The sequence below is a fragment of the Triplophysa dalaica genome, chromosome 17 (genome assembly GCF_015846415.1).
Source record: "Triplophysa dalaica isolate WHDGS20190420 chromosome 17, ASM1584641v1, whole genome shotgun sequence".
Lineage (NCBI taxonomy): Eukaryota > Metazoa > Chordata > Actinopteri > Cypriniformes > Nemacheilidae > Triplophysa > Triplophysa dalaica.
Window position 1 is genome coordinate 7,205,382 of NC_079558.1, and position 23,857 is coordinate 7,229,238.

Sequence of the window (23,857 nt, forward strand, 5' to 3'; positions counted from 1 at the left end):
CAGTTGTCTTTACACAGACATACAATCTGTACTGCGCTTTTTTTATTAGGCATATTTCAGTAAATGTGTGACATACAATGAAACACAACATAAATGTATGAGGCATAGAAATCAAAATGAGCTTATCATTATCACGGTCACATGCTATATAAACAGCCTGGATGATGAATATTCCCATAGAGGAATGCTCTGAATTGTAAGAATCTCATTTGAAATAGTTAACGCGAAAGTCAAGTGCAAAAAAAATCGCTGTTTCTTTTTCCCCCTCTTAAGTCAACATGCCAGTGATTTTCTAAACCAAAAGGTGTTATTGAACACCGTAAACTGTAAAGTCTCTAATATTCTAGATTCATGATCAGAATAGTTGTTTAAATTTAAGGGGAAATGCAAATACTGGCATGACCTCCGCAAATCATTATATGCAGTAACAAAACATCATCAGGTAAAAGAATCTATTGAACATGCTCCCAGTTAAGATCATTATTTAAATTAAGGAATCGTCAATAACATACAATACTGTCGGACAGAGAGGTCCAGTCCTTGTTTAAATACAATATAAAAAACAGTTCACAAACTTGTACTTGTCATGATACACACAGAAGATATAGAGAAAAAAAGGAATCCATAGCAGAGCAAATGAACTTACAAAGAGTACATTAAAACTTCTCAAAAAAGTCTTTTGAGAGTGGTCAGCATTCGTTAGCATTGATCTGTACATGATACCTATGTGGCATGGCCAACTCCATTTAGTCCCTTCAGCCGTTCTTACCAAAGACCTGCTGATGCTATACCTCGCTTCCAGGTAAAGTGTTGAAATTAAACTTGAGTATTCAGTACTTACAAAATGGCTTAATGCTTTATTTACTATGTGCCTTGAAGCTTTTTGTCCAGAAGAGTAAGCGAATGTACAAAATTTAAAGAACTAGAAGCTTTTAAGTGGTTTGTGGCCTGTGCAGTGCAGATTTAGGCAGCGAATGACAAACTAACAGAACAGGCCGAGGGAGCATCGCAGGCGAGGGTCAGTCGTGGATGACGATCGGACCTCGCATCCGTAAACTGGGGTGGGGGGGTGCCAGTACAGGTACCTGCGCTGGCCCCTGAGGGATCCTGCACAGGTTGATCTGCTCACAAGGTTGTCTACACGCTCTTCTTAACTGTGAACGGGAGAGCATCCTTCTGGCTTTCCTAAAAGGAAATAAGAGAAATTTTATATATTGCTTTTTGCAAAACATGTCTAGACAGATTTTTGTATATTAAAGTATTTCTTGTGAGCAAGCCGTACAGAACTTATAAGAAGATGTTTGAAAGAAAACATGATTTTCTGTTTTGAGTTATTTGGTTTTGTCATGTTGTACATGAACCATAAAAGACTGATTAAATCAATAATCTGCAGTTATGAAAAATGACAGTGATTCAGCATGTACATGAACTCATCTCTGACGGTCATGTGGTAAATTGTTACTGATCATGTACAAACAGGATATTGCTAAAATATCGAGCAGAACTAACATGCTTTGTTCTGTTTTGCAAGTTTGTGGGATCTTGATGTTGCATATTGTTTCCAAACTCAGTAGAGCTGATGTCAATTCCCTTCTGAGAAAAATGAATAAAGTTTGTAAATTGTGTAGTAGAAACAGACGATAGACTAGTAGACACTGTCACAAGTTGATGTGTGATGACAACATGCCCTCATAATTGCTTGTTTGTGTAAAATACATCATGTTAAATGTATTAAATATATAATACCATTCAAACTTCAAAAAGTCCACTTGTTAAAATGCTTCTTTTGCATTGTAACAAATTTGCTTATTTGAGCAAATATCTTAAATCTTTTTAATGCATTTCTTTGATATTATTTAAAAACTATAAAAATTCTAAAAGTTTGTTATTTCCAAGTTCAGGATTTCAACGTAGACTCAGATGTTTGAATAGCAAAGAAAGAAAGAAAGAAGAAAGAAAGAAGGAATGAAAAAGAAAGAAATAGTTTTTGTGTGCACAGCTCGAGTGGGCACGTACGATAGATGTAACAGCTTGGAATTATTAGGTGAAAATGACATAAATCAACATGACTCAGTGACATAAATAATGTTCTACTCATGATCAGAAGCAATGTAAGTAATGGAAAATTGCCTGGGTGCTATGTTCATGCAAAAATGAATGTGGCCGACAGTCATCCACAGGGAACTGCCTTTAGATTAAATTGACCCTAATGACAAAACCATGAAAAAGGTCTCGAACAACAAATGAATGATTTTGATCTAAAATGTGCTGTGTGCATTCATAACATCAGTGTTTACTATATAAATCACACTACATGAGTGAATCCAAGTACACATTAATCGGAAGGAAATCACAGAAGACGCTGATGGATATGAGCCATTTAAGCAACCACAAACACTACACAAACTACAAAGTGACTGAGTTAAAACATTCAAGTGTCATGTAAAAAAACAACCTAAAAAGTATAAAAAATGTCAAGAAGAGGGAAACCTGACAGTCTGTTATGATGGTGTAAAACTGGTCTGAGCCACAGACCAAATTTCATTTGTCTCCAGGTTTCCTGCCTAGTTAAAGGCTAATCTTTCAGAACAGGGGCTCTAAATTTAGCCATGCATCCGTTTAGTGCTGAAGGCCAGAGGGAGTCGTGCGGGTCGTGGCTCATGGATGGGACTGTAATGGAAAAGCTTTTTTCTTACAGCTCCAGTTCACAGCTACTTAGACTTGGATTTTCTCAGCACCAAACCTCCTATAAATATCTGCATTCTACCCCACATTGGGAAAATTATGCAGTTTGAGGTGTCAACGCCAAAAAATAGCCAATCATATTCATTGCATTGGTTAATCCTGTGTCTGTTTTGGTCATACATTTTATGCATTTTGCAAGACTCCACAGGTAATGTGGTTTAGCCTTTGTGTACGGTGTGTGCGATCTTACCATGAGAAGGTGTCTAACAGCTGCAGCAACAAAATGAGACAACAAACAGTCACTAGTAAGTAGTCAAGAAAAAACGGATCCATGAAACAGGGTAAATCAAAATGTCTAATTTCCTCTACCCAACGTAACTAATTTGTAATTTAAATTAATACATGTTTTATTTAATGTTCCAATCTGTACTCCAGAGCAAACAGGGATGTCAGTCATTAACATGGTGGATGCGGAAAATTCATGCAGCTGTACATATTTAGTTAGGAATTCATTCAATTCTGCAGCTTGTAATCCTTTTATATTTCATTTCTGTTGACTGAGAATTAAAAGTGGATGAGTTAATATTTTCTGCATAAAAAAGTGTCAAGAAATATTGTGAAAAGGGGATAGTGGATTACTGAACTATTCTGAGGTGCTTCGCCATAACATTTAATAAAGGGAAATAAATCTAATTTACATTGAGGTCTGTGTATTTCTGCAGAAACACTACCAGTAAAGCGTTTAGACACACCAGCCTTATTGTTATTATTAATTCTTTGTATTCTATTTATTTAGCAGTGAAAATAAAGGTGAATAAGCTGTAAAATAAACTAAATTAAACTGCAAAATAAAATGATTATAATTAATTTAGATCATTCAAAACAGCCAGCATTTTTATTTATTTTAATTATTAAATTTGTAAGTTGCTATGTATGCCAAGCACTTTTGACTGTAAAAAACAACTATAGGATTTACTTAAGTTTTGCACAGTATTTCAAGTTAATTTTATTTGAATTTTTTGTCTTTTAAATAAAGTTAACTTCATTTTTTGTGTCAAGTTGTTGCACACTGTTTTTTAAGTAAAGTTAACGTTTTATAATAAATTTTACTTAATTTTTGTGTTAAGTTTTTGAACAAAGTTTTTTGAAGTAAAATTAAAGTAAAAGTACAAATAACACAAAAAATTAAGTAAATCTTACTAGTTGTTTTTTACAGTGTACCCTGCCACCCACTTAAAATAGTTTAAATTGTACTTGTTTACACAACTAATGTTGAGTATTTAAAACATCTTCAACACAATTTTTACAATCATGACTAACATAAAATCAAATCAAGTGTGTCTAAACCTAAGGTAGTGTATGTTTGTGAAGTGTTATATGATTAAGTTACCTGTGGAGTCTCTCTAGATTAAAACTAACCTCAATCTGCATCCCAAAATCAGGTTTCATTTATAGTAAACAAAAAGTGTTTTGTCCATGTTGCCCCAAATTTACAGGATCATGGATATTTCTAAATATAGCATCTTTGTAACTGAAAGATCACAGACATCTGTGAGATTGACTGACCCATTTCCTCCTTTGACAATTGCGGTTTAAGATCTCTAACCCGTCACTGTCACTGGGTATGACCAATGCAGTAATTACACTGTCACTAAAATCAGTCACGCTCACGTGATGGTTTAATCAAAATGATAGAAGCCTAATCAGATGTGTCATGCCATCTCAGGGGATAATCTCTGCAGGTGCCAATCATGAAAGAACAGCACAAGGGCTTTTTGACATCGAGCATCTCCGCCCTGCTGTTCTGTATTAAATTTCCCTGACGGCTCCGTGCATGGGCCAGAGTAAAGTTAATCAAACGACTGCACAGTGAGCGAACAAGGCACGTGACAAGTTTGGGTCTGAGGAGCGGACAGCGAGGTGGGGTTGCACACCTCGTCTCTCTGGAAACCAGGAAGAAGCTGTCATCCGGGGCATCGATCCAGTTGGGTCGTCTCTTGCGCTGCATCAGGCCACTGCCACGAAGGTTAGAACCACCGGTGCTGCTTCCGTTATGCTGCTAGAGAGGAACAGAGAAGGATAGTTTACATCTTCAGTCAAGACACAGACCTCCAATGAAAGTCTTATTTTCTTTAGAATTGTTTTCATAAATAATTTTATGAACAGTTTTGAATCACAAAATAGTAGTATTGACAATAAACGTGGTATTAAAACAATAATTATAAATACTGTTTTAATACCAAAGATATAATACTGTATCATAAAATTTCCACATCTGTTTCAAGTTTTGCCTTAAGAGCCAAAAAAGAAACATATCTCTGCCTCGCTACACTTTTAAATTTAATTCATTGGCCAAAAAGAGAAAACACAAAATAAACAGACAGGAGCAATATATATTTGAATTAAAACAACAAACATTTAAATGAAGAGATAAACGGATAAGTTATGAAGTTATGTTATACATTTTTCAGAAATCATGTTATTTATTGTGATTGTAAAAACATACTGCAGTTTAATTGTTTTGATTAAGTAATAATAACAAAAAAAGCAGTTAACTAACACAACAAAACACAACAAAAAACATGATAACATAATAAAAACATGATGTTTGAAGATTTTTATCTGTTTAAGTTATCTGTTTTTGCAAATAAACTCTTCAAAAAGATATCATGATAATATTGTTATCATGAATTGTTTCTACCAATGATAATTGCGAAAAGTCTGCCTGGGATCCCTGAAGTTTTGCGGAGGCATTTGCATAAAAATAATATCTGTAGCCATAAAAACGAGTGTTAAAGCAAGCCCACCATATTTACATTAGTTATCTCATGAAAGAACAACGTCTGCCTTCGCGTTTGTTTAGCTGTCTCTCATTTCTCATTTCCATTGTACCCAGCCGCAATAATCTGAGAGAAACCTTTGAGGCTGAAGATTGAAGCTGTCACCAGACCAATTTTCATCATCAGTAGCATCTGTGGTTGAAAGTCTTATAATACAGAACTTTTTCTCTTTCTCTAAGCAACAAAGAAGCCTTTGAGTTATTATTTTTTCCAGTACAGTAGAATCAGCAGATTTGAACGGATGTGATTGCTTGAGTCTAATGGGATCTCAGAAGTGCAGTTTATGCTGATGAAGTCTATGATACTTACCGGAACGGGTCCCACAACATGAGCTGGGTTTTCTAAAAAAAAGACATGTTGAGAGATAGTCATGTGGTTTATCTATTTTTTTACAGTGGGATACAAGTATTAGTATCATAACAGTTTTAATGAAACATTAACGCATGGAAATGAACATATATTCATGTTTAAGTATTTGTCGGTTTCATTTCAACACATGATAATCCATGTTAGACCAGCAATGGTCAACACAATGCACAATGCACAATGCAATGTAAATCAATGAAAACCAGTGCAGAATCGAAAACAATCCTTATTTTTTGTCTTTTTCTTTCTTAACCTTTGTTTTGTGATTGCTTACTTTCTGTCATAATTTACTCACCCTCTTGTCATTTCAAACCTGTATGAGTTTCTTCCGCTCATCACCACAGAAGATATTTTGAATAATGTTGGTAACTGGACCCCATTCACTTGCATTGATTTTGTGTCCATACAATAGAAGTGAACGGGGGCCAGTGTTGTTCGGCTACCAACATTCTTCAAAATATGTGTTCTGCTGTAGAAAAAAGTTATAAATGTTTGAAATGACCATAGGGTGAGTAAATGATGACAGAATCTTCCTTTTTTGGGTGAACTATCACTATAAGCTTGTTTTTTAACCAATGATTGATTTTCAATGTGGTCATTTGCATCACACACTATACGTTTAAATCACACAACCACCTTGTCCTGGTGCACCTGCCCTTCTCTCTGCGGACTCGACCCTGCTATGGTGATGATAGCTCCGTTTTCCCAACATGCCAAGCGGGCCGTGACTGGGAAGAGAAGAAAGAAGTCGCCGCGGGGGCTGCACCTGAAGGCCGGGGGTGCGGTGGGACCGTTGAACGTGAGGTGCCGGACGAGATTCTAAAACATCAGAATATCAAAACATCACTGTAGCATCTCAGTTCCAGCAGTGACCTCGTACGCAGAGAGCAAAAAGCTGTTCTCACCGAGATACTGAAGGACGCTGGTCAGGGTGCTCCTCGGAGAGGATTTGGGCTTCGTCGGTCGCCCCGTCATGCCTTCTGACACCCGGATCATATCTATTCATCAACCAGCAGTACAGAACAAACAAATGGAGACAGAGCCAAGTCAATGAGCTACAAAAAGACATTCTCAAGCACACACGTATACCGACGCAAGCATACTGAATAGGTCAGCTTGATGGATGCCGCTGTGATACACCGCCCAGTGGTGACAAATCTCTCGGGATTTCGGCACATAGAGTCAACGCATCGCTTCACCGCTCATTCTTTAGGCCCCGGTGAGTATCCCCCCGCCCTCCCGAACTATAGACTATTGATCTGATCCCAATGAACCCATTACAATCTCTCCAACTTTCAGCAGTTCATTTTAAAATTCATTAAAACTCCAGGAGTTGAAAGCAGTTTAAGTCATTTTCTTCAGGCAGTTCTTCGTATTGTCTTGCCAGAGCTCAGATGTACTGATGTACTTCAATTCATTGCCTCTTCAACAATACATCTAATGTGGAATAAGTGAACCAGGTGTTGCATTATCTACTGACATAAAACCCATTCTTTAAATTGAACGAAACCTTAGTGTCGGGCTATGCCTTTGGGGAAGTGCTGAAATAGTTCTTTCCATGTTAGATTTTTTTGTTTAAACAGTAAATGCTGGTTTAAATTATTTAAATAGTGCAAACAGTATTGTATAGCTTGAATGCAAAGAAAGTCACTAAAAACATAATGCAATAAAAAAATCCCATAAATAATTTACCTTGCACCCTATATTGATGCATGTTTTTTACTGAACATCATTTTGCTTTATGATTGTCTGAAATGGACCTGAGTTCCCATGCAAAACAAAATGGAATAAAATGACAAAAGCAATATGATTTTTTTTAGTCTGCATCTCACACCTTGATGCTATGAATTAGATTATTAAGTGATTCTCATGCACATGTCTGATTTATCCCAGGCAAAATGTGAAATGTAACCTAGTTAGCCAGCATGTAAAAATGAAGTTGAAAGAAGAAAAGCAAATGCAATGTTGCATTCACAGCAGCTTTTTATGAGTGCGCACATTCACCGAACAAATCAACACAATGATGTCACGACCGGAGCTCATGCTATCGGAAATGACAGACTTCACACGATCACTGCTCTGCTCTCGGTGTGCGTGCAACACGATGATGGACAGATACACGAGACACATGAAACTACAAGGACTCATAGGATGGTTTCAGCCATGGTTTTATTTGTGTTTGCTTGGCCACAAGACATTCACACAAAGAAAAACAAAAGAGAGACAAACCAAAGAGCATGCCCCCCTGGTCCCTTGAGATTCAGGACACAGAAACGTGTAGAACTTTTTATGGTTGGGGATACATAGAGATGTGTGTCCGGGGTGGAGACAGAGGTGGAATGGAAGCGCAGAATGGATCGTATGATTGAAGGAGGGCATTGCGAAGGTGGGCAAAAAAAGGCCTAGGGCAGGTGATTTGCTCCTTGATTTACATGTTAAACTGATTTACTTAAAAGTGCATGTGACGGAAATGGCGTCTGTGATGTGTAACCTCATCTGTGCCTTATTTAAAAGCATGTTGCACTTGAGGTTTTATGATATTGCAAAGTTTTTCCTGTCAAACATACCTACTAATTCATTTTATTTCACAACGCTTTCACATTTTATGTATTATTCATCTTTAGAAATTATTGCCATCAATATAGGATTGAAAACTAATTCAAATCTATATAGTAGACTATAGGCCCCAATAACACCACCAACGCTTGGTTTGGTAACAAAATACCAGCCTCAAACAGGCGTCTAAACTGCAATGCAGGACTATTTCTCCTTCCCTTGGTTAAAATTCGATTCAAGCTTTCTTGCACACCACGCCGGCTTCACACTTCTAAAAACCAGATGTCTTAATCAATAACTGCCATTGACCAACTTTCCCAGTTTTCAATTGACCATTTGATAAATTATAGTTTCAGTGTGCAAACTTTCAGAATAGGACTAACTTCAAACTTCGTCCCAAACAATAGGCAATGTCTACATAGACCTCTAACTGATGACTCAACATTTTTCAAATGTTTTTCCACTTGCTGTGCCTCCGGTTAATTAGATCATAAATTTTGCCAACACAGAGAAACCAATAGTCCATCATCATTCCATTACTGAAACACAAAGAATATCAGCTAACAAGAGTTCTCGCAAATAAAACAAACCCTCCTTCACGATGCCATTACATAGACAAAAGACTGGCAATGTTATTTACTTGATGGATCCGTTTTAGATTTTAAAAAGCAATTCCTTAAGCTACCTCACAATAGATCAGAAGAATTCTTCGGTTCCAGAGTACACCAGCTTGCAGCAATAAAATACAATTTTACAATTAAAGTTCTCTTAGTGATATTTCTTTGTTGTTAAGTGCATTGTTGAACTCCATTCTATTCTCATTCTATGTAAAAGATTGACTGTCCATATACAGGGGTAGACCATTAATACAGATTAAAGATGAGCTTGCATATACATTTATTCATCCTCATGTTATTCTAAACCTGTGTGATTTTCTTCTGCAGGACACAGATATTTTGAAGATTGTTGGTAACCAAACAATTTGGGAACCAATTGACTTCCATTGTATGCACACAAACCCACTGAGACATATCACACGTAAGAAAGAACTTGAGGGTGAATAAACGATAAAGGTTTAATTTTTTGTGTGAACCATCCATTTACCTGCAATTCTGCACTTTTCTCTATAGACTAGCTCGGGACCGTTCTTTAACCGTTTTAACCAAGTGCTATAGCCTACAAAACTGCTCACACATTGTACAGTCCAATATTTAAATCTCAGTCAGTAAATACGTTTTGCAAAAAAATATGAAAACACCATTTAAAATGTGTACAAATGAAAAGTCCCATGCTAGTACGGTTCACACAGATTGTTTTCGATGTCATTTTCTGAAAATTATATATAAAATATCCCTGTTCAAAACCTTGGAAGATATTTATTTTATGCAAAAGCTAAACGGCCTTCTGTCTTAACCAAACTTTCCCAAGAAGTACACTGCTACCTATAGTGACACTCAGTCCAGCAAATGTAAATACCCAAATTCAAACAAATTAAAGAATGTTTATTTTATTTCACACTATAAAAAGAAACCCATAGTCCATCAATCCAAGCCTGAAATCCTTCCAAACCTTCCGATCAATGACAAAACTACATCTCCCGGCAGTACGAAGTGAAACATTAAAAAGCTGTGAAGTGATTGCAGGCGAGCATATTGCTGATATTTATGTAGGGGAAAAAGGAAGACTTTCATCAAAAATTAATTGAAAAATATCAAAACATGTTACTGAAACATTATCAATAGTCAATTTAGTGCATCACAGTGTGCAGAATATAGCTTAATTCTAACAATGAAGCTTTAAATTTAAGGCTCCGATTATGATATGCATTTCAAGTATATTTACAATTTGGGGAAAAGCAATACCATAATATATTCAATTATCTTTGTGTGCTCTGTGTCCATATAAAACTCTCTTCACCAAATACAAAAAACCTCACAACACACTTAACCCAAGTCAACACGTATGCCAAAAGTGAATTTGAACTGAAAAGATGATTGAAACACAAATTATGGAGGACAGGCAGTCTTTATTGGAAATGGGGTGGGGGTATACAAAAACCAAAATAATAATATAATAACAATAATTATAATAATAATAAAAACAGTACAAGACAAGAATATGGAGGGGAGGAATGACACAGTGAGATGTGGAGACGTGTGGTCAGGGAACAGAGCGGGCGGGGCTTTGCGGGTGATGGGTGTGTGAGTGGGTGGATGTATGTGTGCATTTGTACACGAGGCTGAAGTTAGGAATTTAAAGAGCTCTTACACTCCGCCTTTATGGCGCCACAGTTAATGGGCACAAATGGGCGGCGCGCTGCCCGGCGCAGCCTGATGAGGTCACGGCACATGTGACGCGCCAGTTTGGTGAGGCGCGTGGCCTGCAGCAGGAACGCTTGCTTGGTCTTCATGGAGGATTTGGGGCTACCGCTGTTCCTCATCGGAACCATGTGGGAAGACGGGCGGGGCCCGTGACCACGAGAACGCACCTCCTATAGAGAATATTATTGTATTAAGGCGATTATACAAAGAGGAGACATTTAAAATCAGCAGGCTTAAATCTCAGCATCGATTTGAACACCCACTGCCATAATTCGTTCTATTCTAACCCCTTTTCCCCCCTATATGGTCCTTTCGTCACGATCAAAGGTTCAGCTACACAAGGCTGGCCAAATAAAGACAAGGAAAAGAGAGAGATAGTCTTCCTGACCTGTCTTCATTCAAAGTAATTCTTAATTCAACATGCACCTTTCGTCAAACACATACTGTATGCCACACTGTTGATCTGCACACTAAATACATTTATTACTCACGGTGTGTGAAGGACTTGGAGGCGTCTTTTCCTCTGCCCCCTCGGCTCTGCTTGGCATCTTAAGCCCACCATACTTTTTCCAGTACATCCAACAGGACACGCATAAGCGACACTGCATGTTCGGAGGACCCCAAGAGTACCACTGGGGAGACTGTACAGCTGTAAACAACAACAGGAGATTTAATGACAGCTACATTACAGGGGACGGATAATGAACAACTGCTCATATTCCGGTTAAGAAAAAAAATCCCAATGCAGCTTCATCCATAAATCACAATTTGTGATTTTTAGCGGTGTGTCATTTACTTTTTACTTATTCTTTTTACTTGTCTTTAATGCCATATCAGCAACAAAGGCTTTTTTCAATGCAAATTTAAAGACATTGAAGGTACATGTTATTCCATTTTAATGCCAATGTCGAGCCACTCAAACAAAGAAATTAGGAAACCGCGATAAAGCCATGTTTTTTACAGAATAAAAATCTACCTACAAACTGCTCAAACATGGGGACAGGAGGAAACATTTTACCATTGAAACAAAAAACTGTTGAAACTGCAAATAGCAATCCAAACTCAACTACTAAAATTGCTAAATTCTAGGCAGTTATGACAAAATGTTAAATAATAAAAAACTTGCAGATATCTGAGACCATTCAGGCTTCAATGCTGAATGCAATTTAAATCTAATCTTCAAGCAAACACTGAAAGAGGATTAAATGTTGAGAAAAATCGAAATATCTTTTTGCTTTCATCATGCGTTCGTTACTATAAAACAATATCGATCAAAACTTATCACTGTCGATCACACAGATTGGAAGATAAAAGGTTGAAAACGTAGCATCCCATCCAATTGATCACATTGAGAGCCTGACATGTCCTCTGGGAAGAGTGAATTGATTGGATGGCTATGCTGACTGTAATTGGATGAAGAGGGTGCTTACTCACCAAAACAGCTCTCGCATGCGCGGCCGCCTCCGGCCGTGTGGAAACTGCCTGTGCCCGCTGCGCCGTTCACAGTTGCCATCTTGCCGTTGCTTACGGAGATCTGGTTAGGGTTGGGTTTGTTGCTGTAGGGCAGAAAGCAAATGAGATTTCACACTTTAATTCTTTACAGGAGAAGTGACGCACATAAATAGTGCGAATTTAGGAGAGGCCTAAACATTTACAAGTATTCACACTTACTATGTTGGGATGTAGACTTGCTTCAGTTTGCTTTCTGCTTCGGCTGCTTTCAATCGTTTCTGAAGTAAAGAATAAACGCACAAAGCTAAATCAAGGAGTCAACAGTCAGAATCTTTTTCCGTGTAAACCTTTTAGCCATTAGAAAAACGTAAACAGCTACTCACCTGCTGAACATATCTGTCTGTGGTTTTCCACATGTAATAATACTCGATGATGCTGGTCAGCGACTTCCAAGGAAGCTGAAATAAAAGATAAGTAACTTCAGAAGGACCATGAGGAGGTTGAACCGAAGATGCACCTCAAGTTCTTGTTTAGCGGTCCAAAAAGCTCCTCATAATCGGCTCAATTGAGATACACAAAATACGAGCCCACACTAGTGGAAGTGCTTCTATTTTGCATTTTCAATTAAAACACAAGCAAACTTTAAATTGTATAACAAAAGAAAAAAAATGTTTTAGAATTCATTAGTATTTGATTAGTAACACTATTGTTATTGTATCTGTACCTGGAAACAAGACAACTAAACACCAGATTTTAATATTAACTTAAACTTTGTACCCCACAATAAAACTCCACATTGATTTTAATAGAGATGTAGAATGAAGTCTTTTAATTCGCACATCGTTTATTTTGTCTGTATGTCTGGAATCCCATGCAGACGCACATGATTATTCATGAGCACCTGCTGAGCGCAAGGAAGCGTTGAAGAAACGGGCGAAAAAAATTAAGAAATCGCAAATCAAGCTGGTCGAGCCCCCACTTTTGGCTTTCGTCTATGCAAGGCTGATCAGAGTATAAAAAGGAGCACAGAGGTGTTCTGTGCCGACAGCTGGTGTAAGAACATTCACATTAATATCCTGAGGTGCTGGAAATGTATTTTTAGCGCTTCATTTTGTGGTTACAGTATTTTTAACTTCTGTGTTTCTTGAACTCAAGACATAAGAACAATCATTAGAAATTGATCAATCTGGTTTTCAATTTGGTTAAAAATAAATGGATCAAATGTAAAGACACTTTTTTTAACAAAAAGCAGCAAAGTTCTTAATTTCTTTACCAAAAAAATTCTAACCCTGAATGTTTGTTTTATATATTGAATATTTGTATTGTATTTGTATATAAAGCGTCTTTTGAATCTTAATTTAAGTTTTTGCTTTTTTGTTTAGTTTAAATATATGGTACTTTTGTCTTAGTTTCAGTTTAGGAAAGCTTATCTGCTTTAGAAGGCTTGAAGATTTTCAGTAAAAAAAAAACTGTGGCCTCCCACTCACTTCAACCAGTTTCTGCCATTGTTACGTGTTGGTTTTATCAGATCAAGTGGTTTGATCCCTATAAGGAACCGGTACATCTGTGTTTTTTTGTGTTACAGCGGCCTCTGACTTCTCTTTCCTGTGCACCATCTCACTAAGGACACTAAATGAACATTTCACACGACACTGTCTTTCAGGTTGACACAGCTATTTTTAGATCACTGAAGAGGCAAGTGGACTTTTTCAAGTTCAAAACAGCCTAGCATCTGACACGCACGACAGCAGATTGATCCCAGTTTTAAGACAATTAACCAATCGAGATGAATTATGAATAGAAAAGAAAAGCCCAGACAGTTGCAGGGATGATGAGAGACTGTTTATCATCACTTCTCTTCTATCTTTCAGCAATAGTACAAATCAATCAATGATCGCTTAAAGACAGACAAGAAAATAAAGGGGAGAAAAGAAAGACGACCAGAGCAGCATTTCAAAGAGCTTTAATATAAATCAAGTCGATCTTTACTGGACTATTGAGTGGTGAAGAAGCCGGTCTTATTGTTTGCAGCAAATTGTTTCGGTAGAAGTGCTGCAGTTTTGTTCTGTTTTAAAAAGCAAACCACAAACTAACGAAAGCCCATTTCTCAGAGCAATAAAACCAGCTCTTCATCCTGATCAAACCCTCACGCTGAACATCTCGCTCCAGACCAGACACAAATAAGTACTCTTGTCTCACAAGATCAACAGCTCAACTGTGCACAGTTAGGTCAATTGGAATCACGCTCCAAGTCAAATCCATTCAGCTTTTTCAATCTTCTCATTGTTCACCCATACTTCATTTCTTCATTTCATTTCTGCTCCTCTTCATCCTATCATTAGATATACTACAAGTACCACACAGACTAGTTCTGTTCGAGCAGTTTCGCTATTTTTGTCTGTTCTTGTTCTGTTAGGAGTGGATATTACTAAGGATTCAATTTCAATTCAAGGGTCAAGATATGATTGCAAAGCCACGTTGTTGCATCAATTTTGTATCAACTTGGCATAAGAGCCACCTCATCCACAGACAGAAGGAAAGTGACCTTGAACAACTTTCTTGGATGTTAACAAATTGTGTAAGTACATTATTCTATTTAAAAACATGGGTTGGTTGCTTTCTGTTAACCCTGTTTTAAAATAAAGCTTGTTCAGCCATGACAAACTGGTCTGAAGACTCCTGACATTTGTTTCCATAGTGCAGAACTTTTCACGATACAAACGGTGCAGCAGACACGCCTTTTTGCAATATTGCACACCACTTTGTACTCATTTATGTGCAATGTCTAATTTTAACTGAACGATTACTTTTTTAAATTTATACTTTTTTGTGTACCAATCCATAACTAGTTTAGAAACTCTTCCACACCCATCTTTTATATGCGTCCAATAAAACAAACTGTCTGCTAGCCACTCACAAAGTCTTGCCGGATATCGTTGAAGTCCTTGCCGTATTTCTCCAGCGCCTCCTCGAACAGGTTCGCCTCTGAAGAGCTCCACTCCTCCATCTCGTCTCGGCACAACACAGGTCCTCCTTGAGGAACCAGCACGCTCAGGGCGCTGGACAGGTCATAGCCGTGCCGGTGCAGGGTGTCCATGGCATGAAACTAGAACACATGAGACAAGACAGAAGGAATCAATCCCTTTTATCACCTCTCTAACGGATATATCGAGTGAGAGAGAAGATGCGGGTGGGTACCAGTGTGATGTCTCGTGAGGCTGCCGCGGCGCTCATGTGTAAGCTGGGCTGTCTGACAGAGCTGCTGCAGTCCAACGCCCGGGCAAACGTACCGACAGCTCTGAACACAAATCACCAGAGTCACACAAAACTTTAAATATGCCATTATAATGAAAAGCACGAATTTTGGTGTCTTAAAGAAACAGTTTATAAGTTCTGAAGTGGGTTGAGATCAAAAAGTGGGTCCCAGTTTTCCACAAGGAAAAAAACAAGGATAAGGACAATTTATTAAAAGCAACCAATTACAAAAATGTGGATTTTTTGAATATTTAAGGATAAGCATGGTTTGTTCCTACAACGGAGTTGTCAAAAGCATGTAACTTGAATTTAGAGACATTTAACAAACTATGAAAGCAAGTTAACAAAACGCATAAGAAACCATGTGATCATTCGGTAATGTTAATAAATTTAAGAGTTAACATTTTATCGTCTTGTGCGATAAGCAATTTTGATACCGTCATCAATTGATGTCCAGTATATCTGGGTCTCCAAAAAACAGTTAAGAATGACTGTACCCTTTTGTTAATATGGCATAGCCAAGAAGAAAAATTTAAAACATACCGTGCGACCACCAAGAACTGGTCGATTTGCTTATTTGTCAGCGGACATTCTGGGTCCCACATCCTGACCTCCATTTTGGATTGGTCTCTGTCATCAGGTTCCCCTATAGTCAAATTTGATTTTGTTAGAACCGGCTGTGTAAAACCATATGATAAATATGCCTTCAACAATCCTGCCAAGTAAGCCCTAGGCCACTTGTTACCGTGGCAACTAGGTGAATCAACACATAAATCAAACCTGGCAATAAGTAATGATGGAAGCTCAAAAAGTTCACGATAAAGACCCAATTTTGTGTTTTATAAACACTGAACTGTAAATGGTTTATGCTAAACAAAAAGGTCACAATAATTGAGTTATGCATGTTGGCTCACATCTAATATCCTTCACAAAGATGATCCTCTGAATCAATCTTGTCAATGTATTGTCACATCTAGGTATGTTTGCATCATAAAAAAACTTCAACCGCACTGTCACAAGCCTCCTTTTATAGAGGATAGGAGTTGTTGACTGGACATTTTTCCAAGTTTAAGAGAGTGGTTATTGTGGGGTCACAGACTGACAGAGGAGCAATTTCACACTTGACTGATACTAGACGCTGATACTGTAAACGTTCCGTTTTTTCCATGTGATGCGCCAGTGCTCGCAAATCAAACTCGCTGGGAAAGTTAACACCGCAAATGTGCAGCAAGGCTCCTTGGCTCGATCAGTTCCAGAGGCAACAAACTTCACAAAACGCAAAATAAATCACCTTCTCCCCTCAGACCTCCCAAATAGAGTAATCAGACTCAATCTAACACATTTTTAGGCCCCCCCGAGCTAGAGGCAGAGTTCAAAAGCAAGGTACTGTTTGGCATTATATACTAACCTTCCTGTAGCATCTCGGGAACGTCAGCCTGAAAGCGCGGACCCACACGAATCTCCCCTTTGTCGGCCAACAGTGTCTTCTGTGTGGGGTCGTACACCAGCGAATAAAAAAATGTGTCCTGAGAGTCAGAGAGACAAAGCATCCCGAAAAATTAGACATCCAATCGAAGCAAAACACCATCTAAAAACTAACATATGATTTTACCTCTTTGTCCAGGTACGACAGAACCGATTCGGTCTCGTTCAGAAGTGCCACGCTGCATTTCCCCCTGTTTCAAAAGAAAAAGAAATGATTAAAAAGAAAGCCAATGTATGTTATGTCGTACATACAGCTGCCTCTAATCCACAGCACACTACAGAGGGGGAGGAGGGGGACTAACTAGATGCAAGATTACAGAAGACTGCATGAACGTGTGAGGGTGATATGAGCACAGATGAAAAGGTGAGAAAAGATGGGTGAGAGGACAATCAGGGAGGAAATTAAAGGGTTTGGAGAGAGGGCAGAAAGAGGAAATGGCTAACAGATAAGAAGCAGGCACAGTGGACTAGAAAACAATGTACAAAAATTAATTGAGGAGTGAATTAAAGGATGCTATTCAGTCTGTGCTCCTTTTCTAAATGATTCAGAGTCTTACCAAGACACAAACTGTAGATTTCTGAGCCATACGCTGCTCATAAGCATTTTAAATTGAATGTATTTAAAAGGCAATGAGGATCTCCTGTCATGTTTGGTATGGGTTATTTACAGAAACTGTCTAAATCAGCAGATTCATTCAAATTAATGAAACGACTGTCTAATAGGAAAAAAGTGACGGGGTTCGAGGAAACTTATTTTTATATTTTAATATCAGTTATTTTTGACATAATGTAAACAAAATCAGTGACAGTGCTATACATCCCAAATCCATGGTGGGGCATGTCCCCATCACTTTTTATAAGAAATTAAGAAATGCTTGCGGAAGGTGTATATTGTTTAAACTTGACATATATTCTCTTAAATCAAAAATAAATTCCATTAAAAACTAAAAGCCAAAACAACTATAGAAATGAGGAAAGAAAATGCCATTTCCTTTTGGAGGTTGATATCAATGTTGCTCAAGCACTGCGGGCATCCCCAAACCACAACACCAGCATTAGCTCAGTGAGCTCAAACCTAGCTGCTTGATATGTAAAGTCCAGCCACGACAAAAGAACAACCAGCACAACAGAACAAAACACTCACACAACACACACAATATGACACTATATGTCAGGATCCTGTCACCCTCACTGAGAACTTTTGTCAATACTTTGCTCTATTTCTGTTGATATTGATGTGTACATAGATACTTATATATTTTTATCGCAGAATGTTTATTTAAAATATTCCTGTGCTTTGGCATTGTCAAATTTGTTTTATCATGCAATAAAGCTTCTTTGAATCCTGAATCATTAATGTTGCTTGTAGGAGACTTTCCTTTGATTAGAAGCGCAGCCACCCGGCTCCCAGCTGCTAATTCATTTATCACCTGAATAACAGCGGGTGCTACAAAAGCCCTGGGGTGCTTTCGGGCAACAAAGGAATGGATGTGACTCACAGCCTAGTGAGAAGACTTGGGGGTTATGCGGCATTGCATGAGACTGTAATCGTGAAAATGCACCATAGTTTTGAACAAAAAGGCTATTAATGATATTACACAATCGCATCTGAAAGGTGGCCAGGTGAGCTCAGGGATGTGGTTGCCGTCATACCATTTACATTTTTTCGTATTTCGTTCCGACAACTTGTGATACAGGGTCAGGAGTGCATTGTGTGCGTTTACCTAATGTGTGTGGCGGGAAGGGACTCGTACTGGCGGGAAAGGAAAAGCTCTCTGTGTCGGAGCTGATGTTTCTGTTTTTCAGAAAAATCCGGCTCCATGGGAATTTCCTTCTCTTCTTCCAGGTCCTCTGTTCACATACAGGGAATTAGAATTTGGTCAGAAGGCACATACAAGTCAAATACAATAAAGTTGACCATTTACATTGCATAAGGATTCCTACGTTTTGAAAGTCTGACGCCCGTTTCACACCGCAAGCGTTTGCAGGTTGTAGGCAAAGCGGGAGCAGCGCATAGGGAGAGATTTGGCAGCGCGTGTCCATTGTCCTTTCACACCACCAGCGTATGCACAGTGCTGCCTTGGTACCGCAGTGCAACAATGCAAATTCGCATTAGGTTATTTTAAATCCATCAATGAGCAAAATATCTTCCAGAACTTCATCAAAGCACTTTGATCGCAATACTATTCGTTGTATCTGTTTCGTTCTCTTTTAGATCCACGTAGTACAAATAAAAATCCATCATGCTTTGAAGGATAAGAGGTCAATAAAGGGTTAGTCTCGTGCAGCCTTCATACTGAAGGTCTGGAACTTATCACCGCTTTCTTTGGCAAAGGCCCGAGTGGCCATATGACTGACAGGTAAAGCAACCAATCACTTTTTGTGCCGCGCCATGGAAATGTCTCCGCAGTAACAGACCCGTGTATATTCACAAACGTGTCAAAAGTTAACGTCAACAAAATGATTATAAATGTATGCCCTGAACCTCGCATACTTTTCAGAATTAAGTGTTTAGTCGATCGTGATGAATTCTTAAAGCAACCATTGTAAACTTGAAAACTTAATTCCATACTACCGTTAAATAATGCGACATATCTCCCAGTTTCCCTTTGAATTCAACCAATCAGATGACGACTTGCATGAAGCAGAGTACGAACATGGTGAAGTGCTTCAAGAAAGTCTGCCTCATGCATAAGACGTTTAGCAAACGGTCCGTGTGCGTGACGTCTGAGGCGGAGTCTACCAAAGGGTTAACTCACCATAGGAGAGTGTGAGTGAAGTCATAGCGACACATTTTGAATACTCTCATCTGTTAACATCTAAAAATAATTTTAACAATAAAACATGCGCTGCATACGCGTCCAGTGTAAAACGGGCGTTAGACTTCTAGTTACCTTTAATGTTGCAAAGTCTACCATTAAAACAGAGTTTAGGTTTAACATCAAGCAGAGTAAAATCAGTAACATAAGATATCTCTAACATGCGCATATGCCAGCAATATGTCCTTGCATTTAAAATGAACCATACCCAAATGAAACCAGAGCATTACAATTATTCACAAAACCTTTGTTTACTGTACTGGAGAAGCTAAATTTAGATATCTGCAATGATGAATGGTCATTAGCATTCTTCAAGTCTACTGGCAGTCTGAGACAGCAAACCCACAAATGTATCCCACTTATTACCTTTGATAATAGACTTGAGCAACTAATTTAGTCAAGATCTAAAAACTGGCCGAGTACAGCAAAACAGACATGTGAATTTGAAGAATCTCATTAACGCACGATGAAAATTGTGATTCGTAACCAGTTTATGAAGACAAATTTGTTGAGGGGCTCCGTTCCCCGAGACATTAGGAAATTAGAAAGCCCTGTTGCCCAATTACAGGCATCTGGTATTGTAAGTTTCCATACGTCACTGCTACCCCGCAGACTTGCAACAGAAGACAGACACATGCGCATGACCAATTTCAGTTATTTATCATTATCATGCAAATGACCACTTACACCTGGCACGTAACAGACCGTCCTTGGTTTCCTCGACAATACATTTATTCACGTGATAAAAACCCATGAAGAGCGTTCACTTACTTGCATGTTTGTCTGCCAGCTGAATGAGGCTCTGTGAGATGTCTCTTCTCCTGTAGAAACAGACCACCTTTGCCTCCACATTGCCGCTCGCCGTCTGAAAAGAGATCCAAACAGGGCCAGCTTGAGGAAACGTCACGTGCAAACGCACCCCCCAGTCACTGGGGACACGGAACCTAACACCTTTTTTAATCAATACTAAAAACACCTGAACCCTATGTAACAGTCTGTTGTTTAATCAGCAGTGCTGAATATAAAAACCTGCTGTGTCTGCACTCCTGAGAGTAAAAACAACAGCAATCCGGTGTGTATGGGGGAATTATGTGCATGATAAATGCAAAACTAAATTTGATCTGGAGTTTTTCATCATTTAAACAAGACCTTGCGATCCCACCTTTGTCACTTTGACAAAATGCCTACATAGGATTGTAGTTAACTTCTAGACTAGTCAATTCCCCTCAATCCTACTGTGTAGGACTACAAATCTGTGGAAGTGCTTGTGGAAATAATATAGGCTGAGCATGTCTCTGGCCACGGAGACAAAGTCTGTAGGAGAATTTTCACCTGCAAGCTAACTGAATTTGTTAGACAAGTAAATCCAGTCTTTTGACAAATACATCAAAAATGCATTGGATCAAAATGTGAAAACTAACCAATGGGTTTCTGCAGTTTAGCATTTTGACATTCACATCAGTGACAGCCAAGGCAGAACGTGACAATGAAATGGCTTTGCATTACTCACTTTGGCTAACAATACTAAATACGATAATATGTATTAAGCTTTCCTGTAGCTCAGTGGTAAGAGCTAACACTGAGGTTGTGGGTTCGAACCCAGGGGTTAGCACATGCCGAAGTATAAATGTATAGGATAATGGAATGCAAGTCGCTTTGGATAAAAGCTTCTGCCAAATGTAAAAAAAGTAAATGTCAGGCCAGACTTATATACATACATTTTATATACATTACATTCATAAATTTTTTCTTAATTTTCAAAGGTGTCCTGTTTGCAGTCTTGTTGCATTCTATGAGGTGCACAGATACAGTTTCTCAAAAAACAGCTGTTGGAAATAGTGGCAGAGCAGAGAAATGCCAGTTATTTGGCTCCTGTCAAGCTGGCTGAACACCCTGTGTCGATGTCATGACCGTGTTGTCTCCACACCCTACCGATATACCCAGTGATCAACAACGTACATTTTTCCCTCCCTGGCCCGAGGGCACCGTACCTTATTCAGTTCCTCTATTCTTCTGATCAGATAGGGGTTGCTTGAAGAGTTCTCAAAGAAGACATAATCTGCAGCAGGAAAAAACAAAATTAATATTTTTAACATCAGGGCTGGAAAAGGATGCAAAGACCGAATGAACTAGCCAGTATATGTATTAACCACCTTGTTTAGACTTCGTAAGCACAGAAAGAGATAAAATGGATACACAGTGCAAAGAGAAAGAGGGAATTAGTGCACCTGTTTTCAGTATTCTTTCTAGGTTTAAAGCCATTTACAAAAATCATATCAGAAATGTTGAGGGTTTTAATGGTTATAATGGGAATAGTACTGTTTTTGCCGGAAACTATAATGGTCTCTGTGGGTTTCTACTATAATGTCTTGGTTTCTATTTGTGGGATATTATGTTGTGAATGGGAACCAGAAGAACACCATTGAATCTCACTGGACATAATTTTGCAATGGTTGTGATGATAACAGCTGATGATTCATAATTAATTTGTAATGCAAACATTAACCTTAAAAATGGGAATGCAAAATGTTCAAATTGATTTGCATTTGTATATTAAAAACAAGGGTTTAACTCCATATACTTAATACACAATCTAACATCACTACACTCAAGTCAGGGCTTTCCTTAAATACATTTTCAGTAGATTATATGGCATTGCAGGCTGACAAACAAACAACATTCATGAAAATGAATATTTTGTCCATTATCATATTGGTCAAATTCCGATACACTGTATCATTAAAGAGCACAAAACGGGCAGAAGTGTTAGATTGTAATTATGTAACATTTTAATAAACAGTCTTCCTATTCAAACATCTCTAAGGATGAAGAATTTACGCTCGATGTGCAACAACCTTTGTATCTCCGCGAAATTAACGATACCATGAAACAATATGATATACCGCGGCATTGACTGTAACGTAGCAAGCTAATTCCACAAACAAACAATGCGGCGGATGTGCTGATAAAAACACGCTTTACAACAATATAACGTTAAAATAGTGGTGTTTTTGGTCAATTAGGGTCGATAAACTCAATCTGGTTGCTCTGCAGAAAACAGAGTCACGGGTGGTTGTAAAAGCTAGCTCGCTTTGCTACCTTGCATGCCGAATGAGGACCCGTAACTAATGGATACGTGCCAAAAGAGAGACAAATGATTACAAAGAAACACATCGCCGTCAAAAACCATCACGTCCTCGACCAAACCCCACGTTACTCTCAGAATGGTTAAAATCGCGATACGTGCTCTATATACGCCCTCACGTGAATTTTTACACAAAGTGATGATTATTTGTTTACGATGTGGCTAGCTAGCAACATAGCCCGCTCGCTAAATGCTAGTGCGGCTATGATAGTTTAAGAGGCCTGACCCACATCACAACCCAAAATATTCTCCATCCACGTTATTGCTACCTTTCACAAGGACATTACACGAGTTAACAGTTTATAAAAGAGCGACTGGTAGCGAGAATCCCGCTAAAGTGAGCCCTTGCTTTCCAGACAGACCTCACGGCGCTGGCCATGTTGTGACTCGCGTTTATTCAAAAATATAGACGGACATACCTCCGACCCGGTACATGTTGGCCGCCATTTCTGCCCTCCCGGAGTGTTAAAAAACCAAACCATAAACTAAAACAAAACAAAATGAGTACGTGAATCAAGAAGGCATCTACGTCTTCCGATCGGGTAAAGATCGATCTGAAGTGAGGTGTTGTAAGTATGGGGGGTGAACCTCAGAAAGAATGGGAGATTTTTTGCAGCCCCCCTCCCGAGATTCACAGTACAATACAGTAACTCACTCACGCGCTAGAAAAAGCTCGAGCGCAGCTTCCTGATGAGAGGAGGAGAGAGAAAGGAGGAGGAGGAAAGCGTGAATGAAATCCACAGCCTGCATGCCACTCATGACTATTCCACACAGAATGATAAAATTACACTTTGTTGACTAATATCATTTTATGTTATGTGACTTAAAACATTTCCATTATTTTTAAATGCAAATAAATGTAATAGTAATGTAGAGAAATGCGTTGTATCATGCCTTTGACTATATAGGCTATATTATATATAATATTCTCGA

General features: G+C 38.4%; 1 protein-coding gene across 4 annotated transcripts; it reads right to left on the reverse strand.

Annotated features, from left to right (window-relative positions):
• Positions 1-3: 3 nt before the first annotated feature.
• Positions 4-23,604, reverse strand: mta3 (metastasis associated 1 family, member 3). 4 transcript variants are annotated; one of them, XM_056770782.1, is made up of 20 exons: positions 23,344-23,604; positions 21,771-21,838; positions 20,551-20,644; positions 18,685-18,811; positions 17,088-17,151; positions 16,884-17,001; positions 16,019-16,121; positions 15,419-15,518; positions 15,138-15,326; positions 12,604-12,678; positions 12,440-12,498; positions 12,203-12,324; positions 11,260-11,417; positions 10,716-10,938; positions 6,797-6,889; positions 6,528-6,710; positions 5,835-5,866; positions 4,620-4,744; positions 2,936-2,955; positions 1,048-1,185 (listed from the first exon to the last, which is right to left on the reverse strand). In XM_056770782.1, the coding sequence occupies exons 1-19, from the start codon at positions 23,369-23,371 to the stop codon at positions 2,949-2,951; spliced, it is 1,968 nt and encodes a 655-aa protein (XP_056626760.1). In that variant the 5' UTR covers positions 23,372-23,604; the 3' UTR covers positions 1,048-1,185; positions 2,936-2,948. The 4 variants fall into 4 exon arrangements, with proteins under 4 accessions (XP_056626759.1, XP_056626758.1, XP_056626761.1 ...); XM_056770781.1 differs by lacking the exon at positions 2,936-2,955 and having other exon boundaries at positions 4-1,185; positions 4,620-4,741; XM_056770780.1 differs by lacking the exon at positions 2,936-2,955 and having other exon boundaries at positions 4-1,185.
• Positions 23,605-23,857: the final 253 nt, after the last annotated feature.

Bases quoted from the DNA above. Each gene is read 5' to 3' on its own strand.
- mta3 (XM_056770780.1), bottom strand. From the start codon at position 23,371: ATGGCGGCCAACATGTACCGGGTCGGAG. The intron at 10,939-11,259 runs GTGAGTAATAAA...TATTCTCTATAG, and splicing joins CTCCAAGTCCTTCACACACC to GAGGTGCGTTCTCGTGGTCA. The intron at 6,711-6,796 runs GTGAGAACAGCT...CTGATGTTTTAG, and splicing joins CAGCGTCCTTCAGTATCTCG to AATCTCGTCCGGCACCTCAC.